The sequence below is a fragment of the Corvus brachyrhynchos genome, unplaced genomic scaffold (assembly GCF_000691975.1).
Source record: "Corvus brachyrhynchos isolate BGI_N302 unplaced genomic scaffold, ASM69197v1 scaffold305, whole genome shotgun sequence".
Lineage (NCBI taxonomy): Eukaryota > Metazoa > Chordata > Aves > Passeriformes > Corvidae > Corvus > Corvus brachyrhynchos.
In genome coordinates this window covers 1,538,893-1,556,530 of record NW_008239284.1, presented here as the reverse complement: position 1 = coordinate 1,556,530, position 17,638 = coordinate 1,538,893, and the positions used below count along the sequence as shown (strand labels likewise).

The 17,638-nt window shown below is 59.9% G+C and overlaps 3 protein-coding genes across 3 annotated transcripts in view; 1 reads left to right on the top strand and 2 right to left on the bottom strand.

Annotated features, from left to right (window-relative positions):
• Positions 1-506, top strand: part of FAM129B (family with sequence similarity 129 member B) — a 15,184-nt gene extending 14,678 nt beyond the window's left edge. Inside the window, exon 14 of the mRNA XM_017740287.1 lies at positions 392-506. Within this exon, the coding sequence (XP_017595776.1) occupies positions 392-506 (115 nt within the window). The remainder of the gene's footprint in view (positions 1-391) is intronic.
• A 778-nt stretch (positions 507-1,284) lies between these two features.
• SLC31A2 (solute carrier family 31 member 2) lies at positions 1,285-6,266 on the bottom strand. Its single transcript, XM_008638320.2, has 4 exons — positions 6,138-6,266; positions 3,572-3,638; positions 2,705-2,873; positions 1,285-2,156 (listed from the first exon to the last, which is right to left on the bottom strand). The coding sequence occupies exons 1-4, from the start codon at positions 6,141-6,143 to the stop codon at positions 1,988-1,990; spliced, it is 411 nt and encodes a 136-aa protein (XP_008636542.2). The 5' UTR covers positions 6,144-6,266; the 3' UTR covers positions 1,285-1,987.
• A 1,513-nt stretch (positions 6,267-7,779) lies between these two features.
• LOC103619785 (collagen alpha-1(I) chain-like) overlaps positions 7,780-17,638 on the bottom strand; it is a 59,687-nt gene continuing 49,828 nt past the window's right edge. Inside the window, exons 45-69 of the mRNA XM_017740338.1 lie at positions 17,232-17,332; positions 16,887-16,997; positions 16,551-16,604; positions 16,312-16,365; positions 16,024-16,077; positions 15,558-15,611; positions 14,514-14,621; positions 14,326-14,379; positions 14,143-14,196; positions 13,813-13,866; positions 13,382-13,435; positions 13,152-13,205; positions 12,879-12,932; positions 12,192-12,245; positions 11,294-11,347; positions 11,163-11,216; positions 10,949-11,002; positions 10,822-10,839; positions 10,618-10,671; positions 10,369-10,431; positions 9,980-10,145; positions 9,633-9,739; positions 8,909-9,026; positions 8,520-8,708; positions 7,780-8,192 (exon numbers count right to left, since the gene is read on the bottom strand). Coding sequence (XP_017595827.1) covers positions 7,834-8,192; positions 8,520-8,708; positions 8,909-9,026; positions 9,633-9,739; positions 9,980-10,145; positions 10,369-10,431; positions 10,618-10,671; positions 10,822-10,839; positions 10,949-11,002; positions 11,163-11,216; positions 11,294-11,347; positions 12,192-12,245; positions 12,879-12,932; positions 13,152-13,205; positions 13,382-13,435; positions 13,813-13,866; positions 14,143-14,196; positions 14,326-14,379; positions 14,514-14,621; positions 15,558-15,611; positions 16,024-16,077; positions 16,312-16,365; positions 16,551-16,604; positions 16,887-16,997; positions 17,232-17,332 — 2,150 coding nt within the window. The 3' untranslated portion in view covers positions 7,780-7,833. The remainder of the gene's footprint in view (positions 8,193-8,519; positions 8,709-8,908; positions 9,027-9,632; positions 9,740-9,979; positions 10,146-10,368; positions 10,432-10,617; positions 10,672-10,821; positions 10,840-10,948; positions 11,003-11,162; positions 11,217-11,293; positions 11,348-12,191; positions 12,246-12,878; positions 12,933-13,151; positions 13,206-13,381; positions 13,436-13,812; positions 13,867-14,142; positions 14,197-14,325; positions 14,380-14,513; positions 14,622-15,557; positions 15,612-16,023; positions 16,078-16,311; positions 16,366-16,550; positions 16,605-16,886; positions 16,998-17,231; positions 17,333-17,638) is intronic.

The following is a 17,638-nucleotide window of genomic DNA, read 5'->3' as shown; positions in this document are numbered from 1 at the left end:
CCGGTGACCCCGGGGCTGGGGAGGGGGACAGGACCCCCGGGGATGGAGAGCAGCACCGCGGGAGAGGGAGGGGATGGGGACACCGAGACCTTACTGCCTAACGGGGGTCCCGCTGCCGTGGGGGGCTGGCCACAGCCACAGCCCCGACTGGGTCGGACTGGGGGTGGCCCCAGCCTGGCACGGGGCATCCCCTGCGCTCTGCTCTGTCCTTCTTCTGCCTTATTTTCTTTCCTACTGAGGAGATGCTTTACTGAGGAGCTTTATCTGCCCCCCACACAGTGCCCGGGGCTGCCGGGGGGCTGGCACTAGCCCTGCTGAGGGTGGGTGTGTGGGGACACTCCTGGCTGTCCCCTGGTTGTCCCCTGCCCCAATCTGGGGCGTTTCCTGGCAGCCTGCCCACCGCCATCCCCCCCCGGCCGGCTCCAGCAGTGCCGGTGGGAGCGGGGGCTGCAGGGGATGATGGACAATGGGAGGCCAAATGGGGGCCAGCAGCGCTGGGGGCTTGAGCCACTGCAGAGGGGGCAACAGCTGGGGCGGGCTGGGCTCCTGGTGGCCAAGATGGGCTCACAGCTTCCAGGCTAAGCTCATGGCATCCAGGCTGGGCTTACATCATCCCGGCTGGGCTCACAGCACCCAGGCTGGACTCCTGGTGCCCAGGCTAGGCTCATGGCACCCAGGCTGGGCTCACGGCACCCAGAGCCCACCCCCAGCCATCCTCACCCCGAGGTCTCCTGGCAGCTGTTTTAAGTTCAGAGTTCAGTCCCCAGGGCAAGGTGGCACTGGGGCCGTGTCCCAGCTGTGCCTGGCAGGACTGGGCTAATTCCAGGCTCAGATCCCTGGGGACTGGAGACATCCCAGCCCTTGCCCTCCAGAGCTCCCCAGCTCCTTCCACGGATGGTTTCTCCAGCGTTGCAGATTTTGGCTCCTGCTGTGATGGCCGAGCAAGGAGCAGGGGTTTGCTGACCCCCCCGCCAGCCCTGCCCATGTGGGGAGGAGGACAGGGCGGCTGCAGCCCCCACACAGCGATGCCAAAAGCCCTGGAGGTGCTGGGGGTCTCAGGACTCCCGGGTGTGACACCTGGAGCAGGGCCCAGCGCCCCGACACCCACCTGTGCTTAGGTGCCACCTTGCTGCCTCAGAAGGGGGGTGCCCAGCCTAACCCACTCAGGGGGGACCCCAAAGTGCCTCGGGAGGCCCCCCTCAAAGTGCCTTTCTCTGTGACCTTCCAACCTGTCTCTTCCAGGATATTTTATTAAGAAAGTTATACAAATGTTTAAAGATATGCTTATAATAATTAATAAAATGGAAAAGCTTTATTTAAAGCCAGAGGAGAATCTCCTTATTCCCTGGGTAGGGCTGGGGATCCCCAGTCCCACTCTGACAACCCAGGGGTGCCACAGCCTGAGCCCACCCAGGGGTGACACGAACCAGGAGCAGAGCTGAGATGATTTTTATTAAAAGGGGTGTCCTGAGGAAGCAGCAAGAGGCACCTGGAGCAACATTTCCCCCCTGGCACAGCCACACTGAAGCGCTGGCAGGAGCGGGGTGGGGGTGGCAGGACCCCCCCAGTGTCCCCAAAGGCACTGTGTGAAGAGGGGCTCGGTGCAGGGCAGCTCTGGGCAGGAGGGCAGCTTGTCCCAGCTTGTCCCTTCCCCAGCAAGTCACCAGATCGTTCCCGTTCCATCCAGGACGAACCTCCTCAAAAAGCAGGGAGGGGAGGAAATGCCAGCACCCCCCATCATCACCCGGACAAAGGTCCCTGAGAGCCGGGGCACAGCCACCAGCCGAGGCCGGTGGCAGCGTGGCGAGTGCCGGCCATGGGGCTCCCCGTCCCCAGAGCGGGGCCAGCCCCGAGGGCCCCCAGCGAGTCCTTGGAGTTCTGCGTCCCACAGAGCACGGGGACAAGGACAGAGCCAGCAGAAGTGACAGCAGCTATTCCAGACAGAGGAGCGGGAGGTGGGACACGTGTGCCACCGCCCCGGGGGGCTCTAGCCCCGGCCGAGCAGGGGGTACACCATGAAATAGCCCAGCGTGGAGCCCACGATGGCCCCCAGGAAGATCCAGGCGTTGTAGGACATGACGGCCAACATCACCATGTAGCCCAGCACCACCTGCACCACGTGGAACACCGTCTGGCCCACGTGGAACCAAAACCACCTGGGCAAGGAGATGGGAAATGCCATCAACGAGAAGCCGAGGTAGCCGGAATCGCTTCCCACCGGGATCCTGGAGCGGCCAGAGTGGGGTTTGGGGAGTGGGGAGAGGGGTGGAGGCTGCAAACAGCAGCTCAGGGAGAAATCCTGCTCCGAAATCAGTGAGGCTGGCAGAAAGAGCAGCCTCAGGAATGGTCTGGGATTAAATGCAAGAGGAAAAATCCAGGGCTTGGCTCCAAAGGAAGGACCTGCCAGGGCCAGGCTTGTGGGAACTGAGTTGCTGCTCGTGCCCATCCCCAAACCAGGAAGACCCTTCTGCACCCACAGTGGGTCCTGGAGGGGAACATGAGCCTCCAGACACCACCCTGGACATCTCCCACAGGACCTGGAGGGGCTGGGCTGCCCCTGGAGCCGCCTCCCCAGGCTGTACACACCCCCGTTCCCCGGGAGCCTGCAACTCCTCCTCACAGCCCCTCTCCCCCGTGCGCTGGCCATGGGGCACAGAGCCATCCCTGAGCCCCCCAGGTGGGTGCCAGGGGGTCCCTGTGGTACCTGCCCTGCGCAGGGCCGCTGTCCCCCTCCTGTGGCTCGGTCAGGGCCTCCTGGCTGAGGCTGCGGGGCAGGGCCAGCAGTGCCCGCCGCAGCAGCACGGCCTTGCCCATCTTCACAGCCTCGTAGAGCACGGACAGCAGCAGGATCACCAGCACAGAGAGCACCATCCCTGCAGCAGAGACATCCCCACGCTGCTGTGGGGCTGACAGGGGCACAGCAGGGCCCGGCACGGGGTGTTTGGGGATATCCATGGGGTGAAGTGGAGGGCTCCTGGCACTGGGGTGGGCAGCGGCGTTGTTAAATGGCAGGAAATGGGGTATTTACCTTTTTAATTCACAGAATTAGGTTGGAAAAGCCCTTTGAGGTCATCAAGTCCAACCTGTGACCTAACCTAAGACCACCTTGTCACCCAGACCATGGCACCAAGTGCCACATCCAGTCTGTCCTTAAACACCTCCAGGGACAGAGACTCCACCGCCTCCCTGGGCAGCCCCAGCCACCCTTTCTGTGAAGGACTCCTTCCTAATGTCCAGCCTAAACTTCTCCTGGCTCAGCTTAAGGCTGTGTCCTCTTGGGACATGGATGGAGGGATGGGTGGAGGGAGGGATGGATGGACAGAGAGAGAGATGAAGGGATGGATGGATGGATGCATGGATGGATGGACAGAGGGACAGAGAGAGATACAGAGGGATGGATGGACAGATGGATGATGGATGAAGGAATGGATGGATTCATGGATGCGTTCATGGATGGATGGATGATGGGTGGATGGACCCATGGATGGATGGATGGATGGATGATGGACAGAGGGATGGATGGATCCATGGATGGATGGATAAATGGATGTCCCAGGGGCTGGCAGCCTACCTGTGGGGTTGTGGACATTCCAGAAGTCAAACAGCAGCACCACTGTGTCCGAGAAGTAGAAGGTCATCTGGAAAAGAGGCCAGGAAAGGGCACTGCTGGAGCCCCTGGGGGTGCTGGGTGCCCACACTCAGCAGGTCCTCACACCCCACCCCAGGATGCTCATCTGGGGTTTTACTGAATGGTGCAAGTTTTTGCCCAGTTCTGAAACGGGAAGAGGAACTTGCATGGACAATCACAGTCACGCTGACTGGGTTAAACTCCTCCCGTGACCTCCAGCAGGACAATTTTCACCCCCAGCAGCAGCTCCTGTGCATGTCTGGGCTGGGAGAAAAGCCAGTTTGCCTTTGTGGCAAAGAGAGCTGAATCCAGGACTTCATCCAGCTGGACTGGAGGAGGGAAGGTCCCTGGGAACACCACCCACAGCCTGAGGTGAAGCTGGTGGGCAGAGCCTCTGCTCCCAAAACTCCTGCACCCCCAGCACACCCAAAAACTCCACCACCAAAGCACCACCAGAGCCGCCAGTGCAACCACCCAACGATGGGTGCCACCCCAGGGGTGCTCCCTGGCAGAGGAGCATCAATCCCGACACTGTCCAACCTGCCAGGACCTACAAAGGCACCATCCCTGCTCCTTCACCCCGCTGGAACAGGAGGAGCAGGAATTGCTCTTGTGTAAGACCAGCTCCAAGCTCGTACCCAGCTGCCAGGTCTTGCTCAAAAACTGGAATTTCATTGGGTTTTTCATCCTCCATTCATTGAATCTCTCTCAGAGGTGTTTGTGGAGCTCGTGGCCACCCCTCTCCCGCACGGATCCACATCTGGAGCCTCTTTCCTGCCTTTTCCAACACCGGCAGAGGTGACTGACAGGACCAGGAGCTGCCTCAGCCAGAAATACCATCCAATAAATCCCCTGGGGGTGTTCACCACAGCCCGGCTCTGATTACACCCCTGGGCCCTCCTTACCCAAAGCACATTAGCACACGTAATTGGCTCACCCTTTTAAGCCTCCTTTGGCCACTAATTAATGATAATTAGCCTTTAAACGAAGCTATTTCTCCTTACAGGTTTCACCCACAGGTCTGTAGGTGGTGGAAGGAGCAGGTGACTGTTTCAGGGATGGGGGTTCCAGGGTGATTTAAGGGGTTTCTGAGGGGATTCATGGGGTTCCAGGGAGATTTAAGGGGTTCCAGGGGCAATTCACGGGGTTCCAGGGAGATTTAAGGGGTTTCTGAGGGCATTCATGGGGTCCCAGAGAAATTTAAGAGGTTCCAAGGGGATTCACGGGGTTCCAGGGAAATTTAAGGGGTTTCTGAGGGCATTCATGGGGTCCCAGAGAAATTTAAGAGGTTCCAAGGGGATTCAAGGGGTTCCAGAGGGATTTAAGTGATGGGCAGAATCAGAGTCATTAAGGTTGGAAAAGCCCTGTAAGATCATGAAATCCAAACATTAACCCAGCACTGCCAAGGCCTCCACTAAACCCCGTCCCCAAGTGCCACCTCTCTTAATGTTTTTTGAACAATTCCAGGGATGGTGATTCCACCACTTCCCTGAGCAGCCTGTTCCAGAGATCCAGAAGATCCCTTTGCTGCCCCAGCCTGGGGTGAAGCCACATTTTTGGGTGCCCAGTGTGGGTGTGACACCAAAACGATGCTCCTTGGACCTTGCTCCTCTCCTACAGAGAGATTTCTCCAGTGGGCAAAGGCCAAGAGGGCGAAATCCTAAAAATCCCTGCATTCTTTCCAATCCCAGGCCCAGGGATGTTGTTCAGAGGGATGGGATCCTGTCCTCCGCCACCTGCCCACGCGGCAGGGATTGAGGTGAGGCTGCGCCCAGCTCCTCCTCCGCAGGAATTCCCCCAGGGAAAAACAGCTGCTGGGAAACCTCCTGTGCTCAGCCTGCATTTAGGGGCCGGATCCGCTGCAGTTTTGGAGTTATTCTTAGCAGAAATGCACAGAGCGGTGTCAGGTTCCAGAGGGGGTTTAAGGGGTTCCAGGGGGGATTCACGGGGTTCCAGGGTGATTCATGGGGTTCCAGAGGGGGTTTAAGGGGTTCCAGGGGGGATTCACAGGGTTCCAGGGGTATTGAAGGGGTTCCAGGGGGGTTTAAGGGGTTTAAGGGAGATTTAAGGGATTCCAGGGGGATTTAAAGGATTCCAGGGGGAAATTCACAGGGTCCAAAAGGGGATTCACGGGGTTCCAGAGGGGGTTTAAGGGGTTCCAGGGGGGATTCACAGGGTTCCAGGGGTATTGAAAGAGTTCCAGGGGGGGTTAAGGGGTTCCAGGCAGATTTAAGGGATTCCAGGAGGGTTTAAGGGGTTCCACGGGGGGATTCACGGGGTTCCAGGGAGATTTAAGGGATTCCAGGGGGATTTAAAGGGTTCCAGGGAGAAATTCACGGGGTTCAAAAAGGGATTCAGGGGGTTCCGGCAGGAGTTTTAAGGAGTTCCAAGGGGGCCACAGGGTTCCGGGAGGGATTCATGCGGTTCCAGGGGGGGATTGAAGGGGTTCCAGCGGGATCTCCGGCGTTCCGGGAAGGACTCCCGGTGCCGTGCCCGCCCCGGGGCTCACCTGCATGGTGGCGGCGGCAGCGGGCGCGGGGCCCGGCCCGTCCCCTCCGGCGCTGCTGTCGCGGCGGTGTTGTCCCGGTGTTGTCCCGGTGTTGTCGCGGTGTTGTCGCGCCCTCCGCTCGTCCTGTGGCCGGGCTCAGCATCCCTGGGGACAGCGGGGCCCGGCCCCTCCGCGCTCCGGGGTTTCGCTTTCCTTTCCCTCCCTGCTCCATCCCGGTCCCGGCGCGGATCCAAAGCGCCCGAGGGTTTTCTGCTGGTTCCCCACCCCCATCACCCCCGGCATCCGGGGTTTGCACTCTAAAAATGGTGAAGGTTTTTTGGGGGTTCTGGGTGGCTCCAGGGAGAGCTCAGAGCCCCTTGCAGGGCCTAAAGGGGCTCCAGGAGAGCTGCAGAGGGACTGGGGACAAGGCATGGAGGGACAGGACACAGGGAATGGCTTCCCAGTGCCAGAGGGCAGGGCTGGATGGGAGATTGGGAAGGAATTGTTCCCTGGGAGGGTGGGCAGGCCCTGGCACAGGGTGCCCAGAGCAGCTGGGGCTGCCCCTGGATCCCTGGCAGTGCCCAAGGCCAGGCTGGACATTGGGGCTTGGAGCAGCCTGGCACAGTGGGAGGTGTCCCTGCCCATGGCAGGGGTGGCACTGGATGGGCTTTAAGGTCTCTATTCCACCCAAACCATTCAGGATTTGATAATTTTATTCTCCCCATAGCCAGGCAGGACAAAGGGGAACTTTCCTTCCAGCTGTGACTGGAAGCACACAGCTGTTGGCTCTCTGCTGGGACACTCCAACCATCCCCATTACCCCTGGGAACAGGGTGTGCTGAGCTGCCCCTGCCTCCGTCTCCCCAAGTGCCACAGGTGCCAGTGTCCACAAAGGCACCCTGGGCATGCCAGCAGGTTTGTTTGTATGTCCTTGAGTGGGAAGGTGAGCTGGCATTGCTTCAACCCCTGCCTGGGCACAAAAAGCTTCCCCTGCTGCTCTCCGTGACCCCAGCGCGGGGTCTAACCCGGCTGCCACCCTGCTCTGCTGGCTTTGGCATCGCTGCCCAGCCTCACCTGGGCACAGGCACTTCAGAGGGTTAGAGCCCGAGCAGCGATGAGAGAACCAGCAAAGCCAGCTGGGATCTGGGGGTTTTGGGGCTGTGCAGCAGAGAAATGGGGGTGCTGTAACCCAGCCGGGGCCCAGACTCCCCCTGGGCTCCACAGCCCAGCAGGACTGGTGGAGGCAGGGGAATTCTTGCTGGGAACAACAATAAAAAGGTGAGAAAGAGCAGTGCTGCAGCAAAGGGCTTCAATCCCACCCCTGCCCACCCAGAGCGGTGCTGCCGTGGCTCTACACCACAAAAATCCTTCTCGGTGAGATGGAGATAAAAGCGAGGCAGGATTTGGGGGGATGGATATTTTCACCCCTTTGCAGCACCAGGTTCCTGGCTGGGCTGGAGCAGCACCACACTCTGGGCTCTCCCAGGCTCATCAGGGCCACTCCCAAGCCCAGGCCTGGGGAATCAGTGCTCCAGTTATTTGTGCACTTGACCCCTTTCCCTCCCCTTTTCCCAAGCTGGCAGGAGTTTTGCTCCTTGCTTTTCTTTAGTTTAGCAGACAGTTCCCATCGATTATAATGACAGGAACCTCCCCCAGGCAGTCATTAAATCAGCACCTCCTCATCTGTAATATATACATATATATATATATATATAATTTATAGAAAAAAGACTTTTGTAAACAATTTTCCTCTGCTCCAGAAGGAACTGGAGTCCGGGGCATAATGCAGCTCCAAACACGGAGCTCGGACAGAACCGGCAGCTCTGGGGAACGAGTGGGAGCCCCGTGCCACCCCCAGTGGAGACTTCTCCCCACGGCTCCTGGGCGGGGACAGAACCGGCTGGCTCGGTTTGGGTGGCACCAGTTTCAGCTGAAGCAAACTGGTCCGACTGTGAAACCAAACTGGTGTGAGGTGTCGCCGTTGTGGAAGACAGCCAGGTCCCGCAGGGGCAGCAGCCACAGCTCCTCCGTGCTGAACTGGAAGATGGTGTCGGTGATGGAGGACTCGTTGTCCAGCTGAAATGACCACCGGGGACAGCTGAGTGGCACCGAACCCCTCAGCTGAGGGCCTGGAGCTCCCCCGGCTGCTCCTTGATGCACCCAGTCTCCATCCCCAGCCCCTCCCGGCTTCTCCAGGGTGGTGACCTCCCCCATGTCCCCTGCCCCATCCCACGACCAGGACAGCTCCTTGGGCCCGGGGAGTGGATGTTCTCCGTCCCATCACCGTGTGCAGCCTCATCCACCCGGTCTATCCCAGCTGTGGGGGTTCAAACCCTCTCCAAAGGGCTCTCCAAAGGTCAGGAGGCTTTTCCAGGCACAAAGGCCTCGCAGGGCCAGGCTCACCAGGCAGCCCTGCAGGCTGGCTGCGTAGCTGTGATCTCGGGAGTCGGCCAGGAAGCGGATTTCCTTGTCGGGCTGGGGCCGGCCGCGCTCCGGGGCCGGTCTGCAGGAGTACGAGACCTTCTGGGCGGCGCGGTGGCTGTGCAGGCGCAGGAAGCGGAGCTGCACCGGGCTGGCCCCCGCGTATTCCAGCTGCAGGAGAGAAAGCTGGGAAGCGGGGGCTGTTTGGAGGGGGCTGTGCTCCCCCCAGGCCAAGCCCAGGCAGGGTCCAGCCACCGCTAAAGCGCTGGAGTTCCTCGCACAAGGAGGGGTCACATCCCTCTGTGCACGGCCGGGGGACCTGGGTGCTGTCCCACCGCTGCGGGGTGGCACTCGGGGACCCCTGACCTCACCTGTGTGTCCCCATGGCTGTTCCAGCCGGGCACTCACCAGGAAGCCCCCGGGCAGGGTGCTGAACCACTGAAAGGTGCCCTCAGAGGTGTAGGTGCTCAGCCAAGCCTTGATGGGGACCTGAGGGGAGCGGGGACAATGTCACGCTGTCCCAGCAGGGCACAGTGGCACTGACAGGACAAGGAGGCAGCACAGGGCCTGTGTGTGTGGCCTGTCCCTGCAGCCTGGGCACGCACCGTGACAGGAGCCTCACTCCGGAGTGCCCCAACAGCTCCCTGCCACGGCAGTGGCCACCACGGCAAGGGATCGGCCACCACGGCAAGGGACTGGGCACCACGGCAAGGGATTGGCCACCACGGTAGGAGCCTGAGCACCACAGCAAGGGATCAGCCACCATGGCAAGGGACTGGGCACCACAGCAAGGGACTGGGCACCACGGCAAGGGATTGGCCACCACGGTAGGAGCCTGAGCACCACAGCAAGGGATCAGCCACCATGGCAAGGGACTGGGCACCACAGCAAGGGACTGGGCACCACGGCAAGGGATTGGCCACCACGGTAGGAGCCTGAGCACCACAGCAAGGGATTGCTCACCATGGCAAGGGATTGGCCACCACGGCAAGGGACTGGTCACCCTGTCCCTCTCCAGCCCCACCAGCCCTTGTCCCCCTCCCACCCCGAGGGGTCACTCGGGGCTGAAGCTGCCCCATGGAAGCCCCCCCGTACCTGGTTGTGGACGGGGGCTATGCAGGTCTCCCCCCCAGCTGTGAAGTTGCAGAAGGCCAACAGCGCGTCCTGGGGGCTGCCCTGGTTGGGGTCGATGTAGTACTGCCCTGGAGGGAGGAGGGGGCAGCTCCTGGCACGCAGGTTTGGCACAGGGAGAGTGCCACACGGTGCCATCCCACCCCAGCTGGTGGCCTGGCTGCCAGCCCGTTTCTCCCGGAATGCCTGTGAAGCCCATCCGACCTCATTCCCAAAATCCTTATTCCCTCTTTATTTCAAAGAGCTGCCTGTCCCTGCAGGGGCTCTGGAGCTCTGGCCAGCTCCAGGGGCACCCCCCATGCCCCTGGTACCGTCGGGCAGGCTGGGGTGAGCCAGCAGCAGCTCCTTGCAGGTGGTGGCCGGGTTGGTTTTGGTGCCGTTGGGATGCTCCACCAGGGCTCGGAGCTCCCGGCTCAGGGTGTCCAGCAGAGCCCAGACCACGGAGTAATTCAGGTGCTTGGAGGAATAAATGAGGCGCTGAAAGCAAAGGGAGGGGACATCACCTGACCATAAATCCCCCCACCAGGAGCATCAGCAGGTGCTGAGGAAGGGGATGGCCCGTGCAGGGGACAAGGACAAGCGTGGGGGCAGAGGGAGCAGCTGGATCTTCTTGCTCCTGGTGCCCAGGGGAGCTCGGAAGCAGCAGGACATGGGACAGTAGTGCTGGCAGCCCCTTCCCTCCTGGTCAGGGGTCACTCACCTGCAGCTCCTCCTGGGACAGAACCAGCGCGGGCCCGCTGGGACCAGGGGGGCCGGCGAGACCCTGGGGACAATGACAGTGCTGGTGGCACTGGCTGCTGCCCACGGGCCCCCCAGCAGCTCCTCCAACAGCTCCAGCAGCTGGGCATCCCCGTGGAATGACAGCACGGCACGGCAGGGCCTCACTGCCACGGTTAGGGGAGCGAGGCACCCAAATTTTGGGATGAGGGGTGTTCGTGGCTCCGCTTACCGGCGCTCCCGGTGTGCCCCTGGGGCCCGGCAGGCCCGGGAAGCCTCTCAGCCCCTGCCAGAAGAGGAGGAGGAGAAGGGAAGGAAAGCGAGGTGGGAGATGCTGCTGTGCTGAGCTGCACCCCCACGGGCCCCAGGGAGGGGGAAGGAGGGAAGGGATCCCATGGCAGGGCTGGTCCCGCTCCAGCTGCTCCCCACCACTTACTTTGGGTCCAGACAAGCCCTGGAAGGAAAGGACAGGACCAGGATAAGAGGGAGGCAGGTGGGATCAAAGCCCCATCCCTGTGGGGCCACCAGTGAACCCCAAACCTGCAGGAGGGGGAAGGACTCACCGGTGTCCCGGGAATTCCAGGGTGTCCCCGCGGGCCAGGGGGGCCAGTGTCACCCTGGAAGGACACCAGAACAGCTCAGGGCTGTGCACAGGACATTCCCCAGCCCTGCATCCTTCTCCAATCCCTTCCCCACGGGGGATTTTATATGGAAAAATAAGAAATTCACCCCAAATACTGATTTTAGTCCCTGACATCCCTCTCTCCCTGCCCTTACCTGCTTTCCCTTGGGTCCCGGCCTCCCAGGGACACCATGAGGTCCTGGCTTGCCCTGGGAAATGTGGCAGGATGTCACACAGGGTGACAAGGGACTGGGGGGGAAGGAAAAGAGCAGAACCTGTCACGCACCTTGAAGCCATCGTCCCCTTGCTGGCCCAGGTCACCTTTGCTGCCCTTCTCACCCTAGGAGAGAGTCAGGGAGAGCTTTGGTGGCAAAGGGAAGGACAGAACCCCCAGGACACCAGCGTGGGTGGGGAAATTCCCAGGTATGGCCAGCTGCAAAATTTCTGGAGCAAAAACCCCAAAAGACCCATCCTTTGGATTCCACAGAATTCCCTGTCCCCACATTGCTGGGGGACAGAGGCAGCAGGAGGGATGATCAGCTCCAAGCTTGAAAGGATTTCAGACTGAAATATTGCCCAGGAAAACCTTGGAAATTGCCAGGAAACACTTGGGGAGAATGAAGAAGATTCCTGGTGGGCTGAAACCAGAAGCAGGGGAAAAATCCCAGCGTGGCCTCCCCTCTGCCTGCTCTCCCAGGAGCTGCTCACTGAGCTCACAATAAATTTAAATTTAATAAATTAAATTTAAATTTAAATTTGATTCCCAGGGTTTCCTTTTCCTGAAGGCTCTGAGCAGCTCCCCATCGCCAGGGACTGCTTGTCACTCGTATTTATGGCCCTGGGGCTGAGGGATGGGGTGGGAATGTTGGGATGTGCTCAGCTTCTCCAGCCAAGGCTGGATCCCGCAGGAATGGCACAAGGGAGGTTCAGCTTGTGGTGCATCGATGCTGAGAGCAGGGATTTAAAGGCTCCACACTGCTGCCTGCAACTCCAGGAGGATGGAAAAGCTGGAAAAGGATGGGATTTGGGAGAAAATCTCAAGGTTCTGTCTCCCAGCACCTGGGACATGGTGAAAAATCCCCAGAGAAGGATGGTGCAGCCATGAGGGTTCAAAAGGAGGGAAATCAGGGATGGCATCCAGCAAATTAAATGTGTCCCTGCTGTGCCTGGCATGTGTCCCCTACCTTGTGTCCTTTCGCTCCAGGCTCTCCTTTGGTGCCCTTCAGCCCCAGGATGCCCTAAGAGAGAAACATGGAACTGCCTCACCCTGCTCCTGTCAGCCCCTGGCAAGGAAGGACCTCCCCACAACCAAGGATTCCGAGGATTTCAGGCAGTTTTAGACACTTCGAGGCATTTTCTCATCATTCCTTTGATTTTTCCTTTAAAGGATCCCTCAGCAAAGCCCAGTAAAAGTGCACTGGAGCTGCCTTGGCTGGCTGAGAACATCCAGCTTTTTTTTTATTGTGATGTTGCCAAAGTTGGGGTTTTTATATTTTAAGTAGAGAAAAAAGCAATTTCTGGTAATTAAAAGAAATATTTGAGTCCTTTTTACTGGCTGCGTTTTGCTCCTCCAGCCATGGCAGCTCTCTGGGAATGTGGGCACAGCTCTGTACCAGTGTTCAGCACTGCCTGGCATCAAACACATCCCTGAAAAAGAAGGATTTGGCCTCCAGAGTCACATTTTGGGAATGATGGGATCTGCCTGACTGGGATGTTAATTTGGGAGGAGAAGACAGGAGGAGATGGATGAACCACTTAAAAACTCCCCTCACTATAAACAGCTCCCTGCTTCGGGTCCCTGCAGAGCTGGGCCACACAGTGGGGTCAAGCAGGGAGCAGCCAGCACCCCAAAACCCCAAGCTGATACTCACATAGGGTCCCTGCGGGCCCTGGGGTCCTGGAAGTCCTTTGTCACCTGGGTAGCCCTGAAATGCAAAGGGAGTGCCCAGGGTGATGCTCCAGGGCAGGGAGAGCAGCCCACGGGGGGCTGGGGCTGTGGGGGACCCCCTGGATGGGCTGGAGGGGGTCTGGGAGCACAGAACCCTCCAGTTATCTAAACCTAAACCCTAAACCAGGGCTCAGGCAGGTGGGAGCACCCCCAAAGTGCCAGGGGGGCAAGGCAGCCCCACAAAGCCACCACCTACCTTGTGTCCCCGGGGACCCCGCGGGGGCTGCTGGCCCATCTTGCCTCGCTTGCCCTGGGGACCACAGGTGAAAGACTCACAGGTAATTCCAAACTAATCCAGCCACCCCTCATCCCTCCAGGGATTCCAAGCCCCCAGAAAACTGGGACCTCCCTGGAAAAGCTGCCCGGGCTCCAAGGAGCAGCCCCGCACTGCCTGCCACCCTCCGTGGGGCCAGCAGTGCCATTTACCCGTCTGCCAGCTTCTCCAGGGACCCCTTCTTCCCCTTCCTGCCCCGTGTCACCCTGGGGGGAGAAGAGATGGGGGATGTGGGTCTCCAACAGCTCAGCCACATCCCAGGAGTGGGGAACAGGAGCTGCTGCCTGCAGGAGATGGGGACAGAGCCCACCAGGCACTCGGGGACCCTGGATGGGCACCAAGAGCTGGGGAGGCCCCTGTGCCCCCCCAGGGCCACCTGAGCCAGGCTGGAGGCAGCATCTGCCAAACCCCTCACCCAAAACTTGCCCAAGGGCATCCTGTGTTTGCCAGGTGGGGAAAAACAGGTCCCCCTGGGAAATTCCCACTGGATCCAAATGGGATTGACCACCTCAGGCTTGCCCACCCCGTGCCCACTGGGCAGTGCCCCTCAGGTGCCACCCCCAGGGGAGGATTTTGGGGGTACCTTATGTCCTTTGCGGCCTTTCCATCCTTTAGGACCAGCTTGTCCAGGAGACCCCTAAAATCCCAAAGGAGAAGGAAACCCCTCCATGAGAATGCTGTTCCAGGGATGCCCCTCCCACCTTCCCTCCCTGCCTTGCCCCAGTGAGCACAGGAGGATGCTCTAGGCTGGAATATTCCCTTTGGGATTTTTCCCCCCTCTCTGGAGCAGGAGGGGCAGAGTGGGGCTGTGGGAGGGGTCAGCAGGAGATGGGGACTTTCACACCTCCAGGGGATCCCAGCATCCCACAGCCTCTTTCAGGGACAACCACCACAGCTCCATCCCACTCCTCACCATTTGTCCCGGTTTTCCCGGCTTGCCCGGCTCCCCTTTTGCACCCACCAGGCCCTAAGAAGGAAAACAAACTTCAAGCCAAATCCAAACCTCTGGGTTATTCACCCAATTCCCAGGCAGGACACAGATGTGGGAGGCTGGAAAAGCTGGAGCAGGGAATGGGGCAGAGAGGAGCCTGCTCACCTCGGTGCCGCTCAGCCCGGTGGCTCCAGCTTCGCCCGGTGGCCCAAGAGTCCCCTGAGTTCATTTGGGGACAAAACATGAGGCTGGCACCAGGGGAAGGCAGGAGGGCACAGCTGGGGCTGTGGTCCCCAGGGAGAGCCGTGCCAGGGATGTCCCCTGCCCGTCCCCACGGAGCAGACGGGCATTACCTGCTGGCCTGGCTGTCCCTTGGTGCCCGTCACTCCTCTGGCTCCCTCGTGCCCAGTGTACCCCCGGAGCCCAGGGGCACCCGCCAGTCCCTGAGCCCCCTGCGAGCCCTGCAGGGCACAGAGAGGGGGACACTGCTCACCCCCATCCCCAGCAGGGCCCGAGCAGCCGCCCCTCGAGGGGCTTCAGCCACACTGAGCTTTGCAAATGCCCCTGGAGCTGATTCCACAGCAAATCCACCCAGAGCCGATTCCACAGCAAATCCACCCGGAATTTATTCCACAGCAAATGCCCCTGGAGCTGATTCCACAGCAAATCCACCCAGAGTTGATTCCACAGCAAATGCCCCTGGAGCTGATTCCACAGCAAATCCACACAGAGTTGATTTCACAGCAAATGCCCCTGGATTTCACAGCCTGACCTCTCCCAGAAAATCGCCCAAGTTAAGGGCTTGGAGCAACCTGGTCTGTGGAAGGTTTCCCTGCCCATGGCAGGGGATGGAATTCAAAGAGCTTTGAGGTCCCTTCCAACCCAAACCAGTCTGGGATTCTGGGATTCCATAAGGGCACGTCTTGCCTGGGCAGGGTGGCACTGTAATGTGGGAAAACTGGGATGCACGTGGGATTTATCCTGCAGCTGAGGTCAGGGCATTGATAACCCATCTGGGGCTCTCTACCATGAGCATAATTCCCATCCTGGGGCACCTCAAGCGTTCCCAGAGCCACATGGACACCGGCGGATCTGCTCCAAGGAGGGGGAAATCCAGAGCCCTGGAGCTGCCTCAGGCAGATTCCAGCAGCCGAGCGTTACGTGTGCAACAGCCCTGGCACCTTGGCACGGCTTTTACCAGCTCTATTAAAACTCCTTTAAGGGAATTTGCTGTGGGAAATCCAAGGAAGCGGTGACTCAGTCCCAGGGCAGGAGCTGGGAGCCACGGCCAGGCTGGCAGAGCTCACTGTGCAGCCACCCCCGGAGTGAGACACGTCCCAAAATGCCACCAAACCTCTTTCCCAGGGGAATTTTTGGGGGGCAGGGCGGGTACTCACCAGTGGGCCGGGCTTGCCACCATCTCCCTTCGCTCCATCATCTCCGGCCAGCCCCTGTGGGGTCATCAGGGGTTCAGAAAAAGTCCCTCAGCACCGTGTCCTTCAGCTCTGTGGGGACCCTGAGCATCCTGTCCCACATCCCACACTCAGCTGGCCAAGGCAGCACCGGGAATCACTTGGGAGTAAACAGGATTCAGCAGCAGGAACAGGTTTTCCATGGGGCAGCCCTGGGTGCTGGAAAGGATCTGATATTTGGGGTTTTAGGCACTGGGATTTTGGGGTTTTAGGGACCTGAGAGTTTGGGGGTTTAGGTCCTGTGAGTCTGTGCTGAGATCTGAGGTGTTAAACCTCCCCCCCTCGCTCCTGAGCCCCCTGACCTGGCCAGTGAAGGGGCAATAAATCCTTTGGGTTGTATTTGGAATAGGGAAGCACTGGGGAAGCCTTTGGCAATTCCAGGCATCAGTACCTCGAATCCTGCAGCGCCAGCAGCTCCATCCACACCTCGTGGCCCTGGATCTCCCTGGGAAAGGAGGAGAAGCAGCTCTGTCCATGGAAAAACCCTTCCCTGCCTTGCTGCCTTTGTAACTTAGGCAACAAGGCAAGGGGTGTCCCATGGCAGGTCCCCCTGTCCCCAGCCTGCCCAGGACACCCATGCAGCCAGTCCCACCACATTCCCACCAGGAAAGCTTGGGAAGCAGCCAGAAAAGGGGGATCCAGCCAGAGATGAAGGGTTGGAGCCATCACCCCACTGTACCTTCTCTCCCTCGGGACCATCAGGCCCAGGAGGACCTCGGAGTCCTGTCCCCCCCTGTTCAGGGGACAAACAGAGGAGCCCGGGTCACTCAGCCCTGCCCAGTGCTCCCAGTCACACCAGTGTCCCCTCCCCAGGTCTGGGACAGGGACAGAGCCCTGCCCAGTGCTCCCAGTCACTCCCATGTCCCCCCACCAGGCCAGTGACCAGTGAAAGGGGAGAGGGGACATGATGTGACTTACAAACCATCCTCTGGCTCCAGCAGGTCCTGCAGCTCCGGTGACACCGCCCTGGCCCTGGGACACAGAGGGGGACATGTTCCCAGCCCGGCAGGAGCTGCAATTTGGCTGAAGGCAGCATTACCCCACAAACCCAAACCATCCTTTTGTTTGGGTGTCACGCCCGCGAAACATGAAACTCCCTAATTATGGGGATTTGACAATTCCTAGGACTTTCTGCAGCTCCCAGAGCCCAAGGTTTCCCACAGAGGGTGAGCTCCCTCCTTGGCACCCATCACCCAGCCTTTGGGGACACTGGGCACCTGTAGGGTGAGGCAACCTGGCCCCAGCTGTACTTGCCAGCAAACCTTCCCGGCCCTTCTCTCCCTTCTGGCCTTTCCCTCCGATTTCTCCCGTGGCAGCTCCTGGACCAGGAATTCCAGGAAGGCCCCTGGGGCCAGCATTGCCCTGCTCAGGGATGGAGACAAGTGTCACCACAAAGAGGGAGAAGGAACAGCGATAAATGAGCTTCTGCAGGGAGATGAGCTGTGTCACCCTCTGGCTGGGTGCCACCGAGAGCATGGTGCTCCTCAGCCATGGGGACACCCCTGTGCTGCTCTGTCCCCACCATGGAGCAGCAGATGAGCAGGCCAGGGATGTTGCAGAGGTGCTGGAAGGAGGGACAGAGTCACAGACACCCCTCACCTTCCGTCCCTGCAGTCCTGGCTCGCCTGGGTCTCCAGTGTCACCAGTGTCACCCTGCCCGGAGGGAAATGCCCACATCAGACACAGCAGCTGCTGCCCAGCCCCATCCCAGGGTGGGTTAAAAGTTGGGCTTTGACTTCCATGGGCTTTTCCACCCTCCCCTGGCCGGGATTTTGATGCTGGGTAAGGCACGGCCTCGCCTCCTGTGCCGGGAGGTCACCCCAGCTGTGACCCCGCTGCCCCAAAAGGGAGTGGGGACAAAACGCTGAGCACACCTTGCCCAGCACGGGGACCCCAAAACATCAACCCCCGGTTCCATGGGAGCATCCCAGGCTGTGTGGGGCAGAGCCATGGCGTGGGCAGTGTCCCATTCCCATTCCCTGGGGGGACAATCCCACCCGTACCTC

What these genes read in the sequence shown, in the direction of transcription:
- SLC31A2 (XM_008638320.2), bottom strand. An exon ending in GAATGTCCACAACCCCACAG is followed by an intron (nt 2,874 to 3,571) that starts GTAGGCTGCCAG and finishes TCTCTGCTGCAG; the next exon opens with GGATGGTGCTCTCTGTGCTG. An exon ending in AGCGGCCCTGCGCAGGGCAG is followed by an intron (nt 2,157 to 2,704) that starts GTACCACAGGGA and finishes CTCCTTGCCCAG; the next exon opens with GTGGTTTTGGTTCCACGTGG.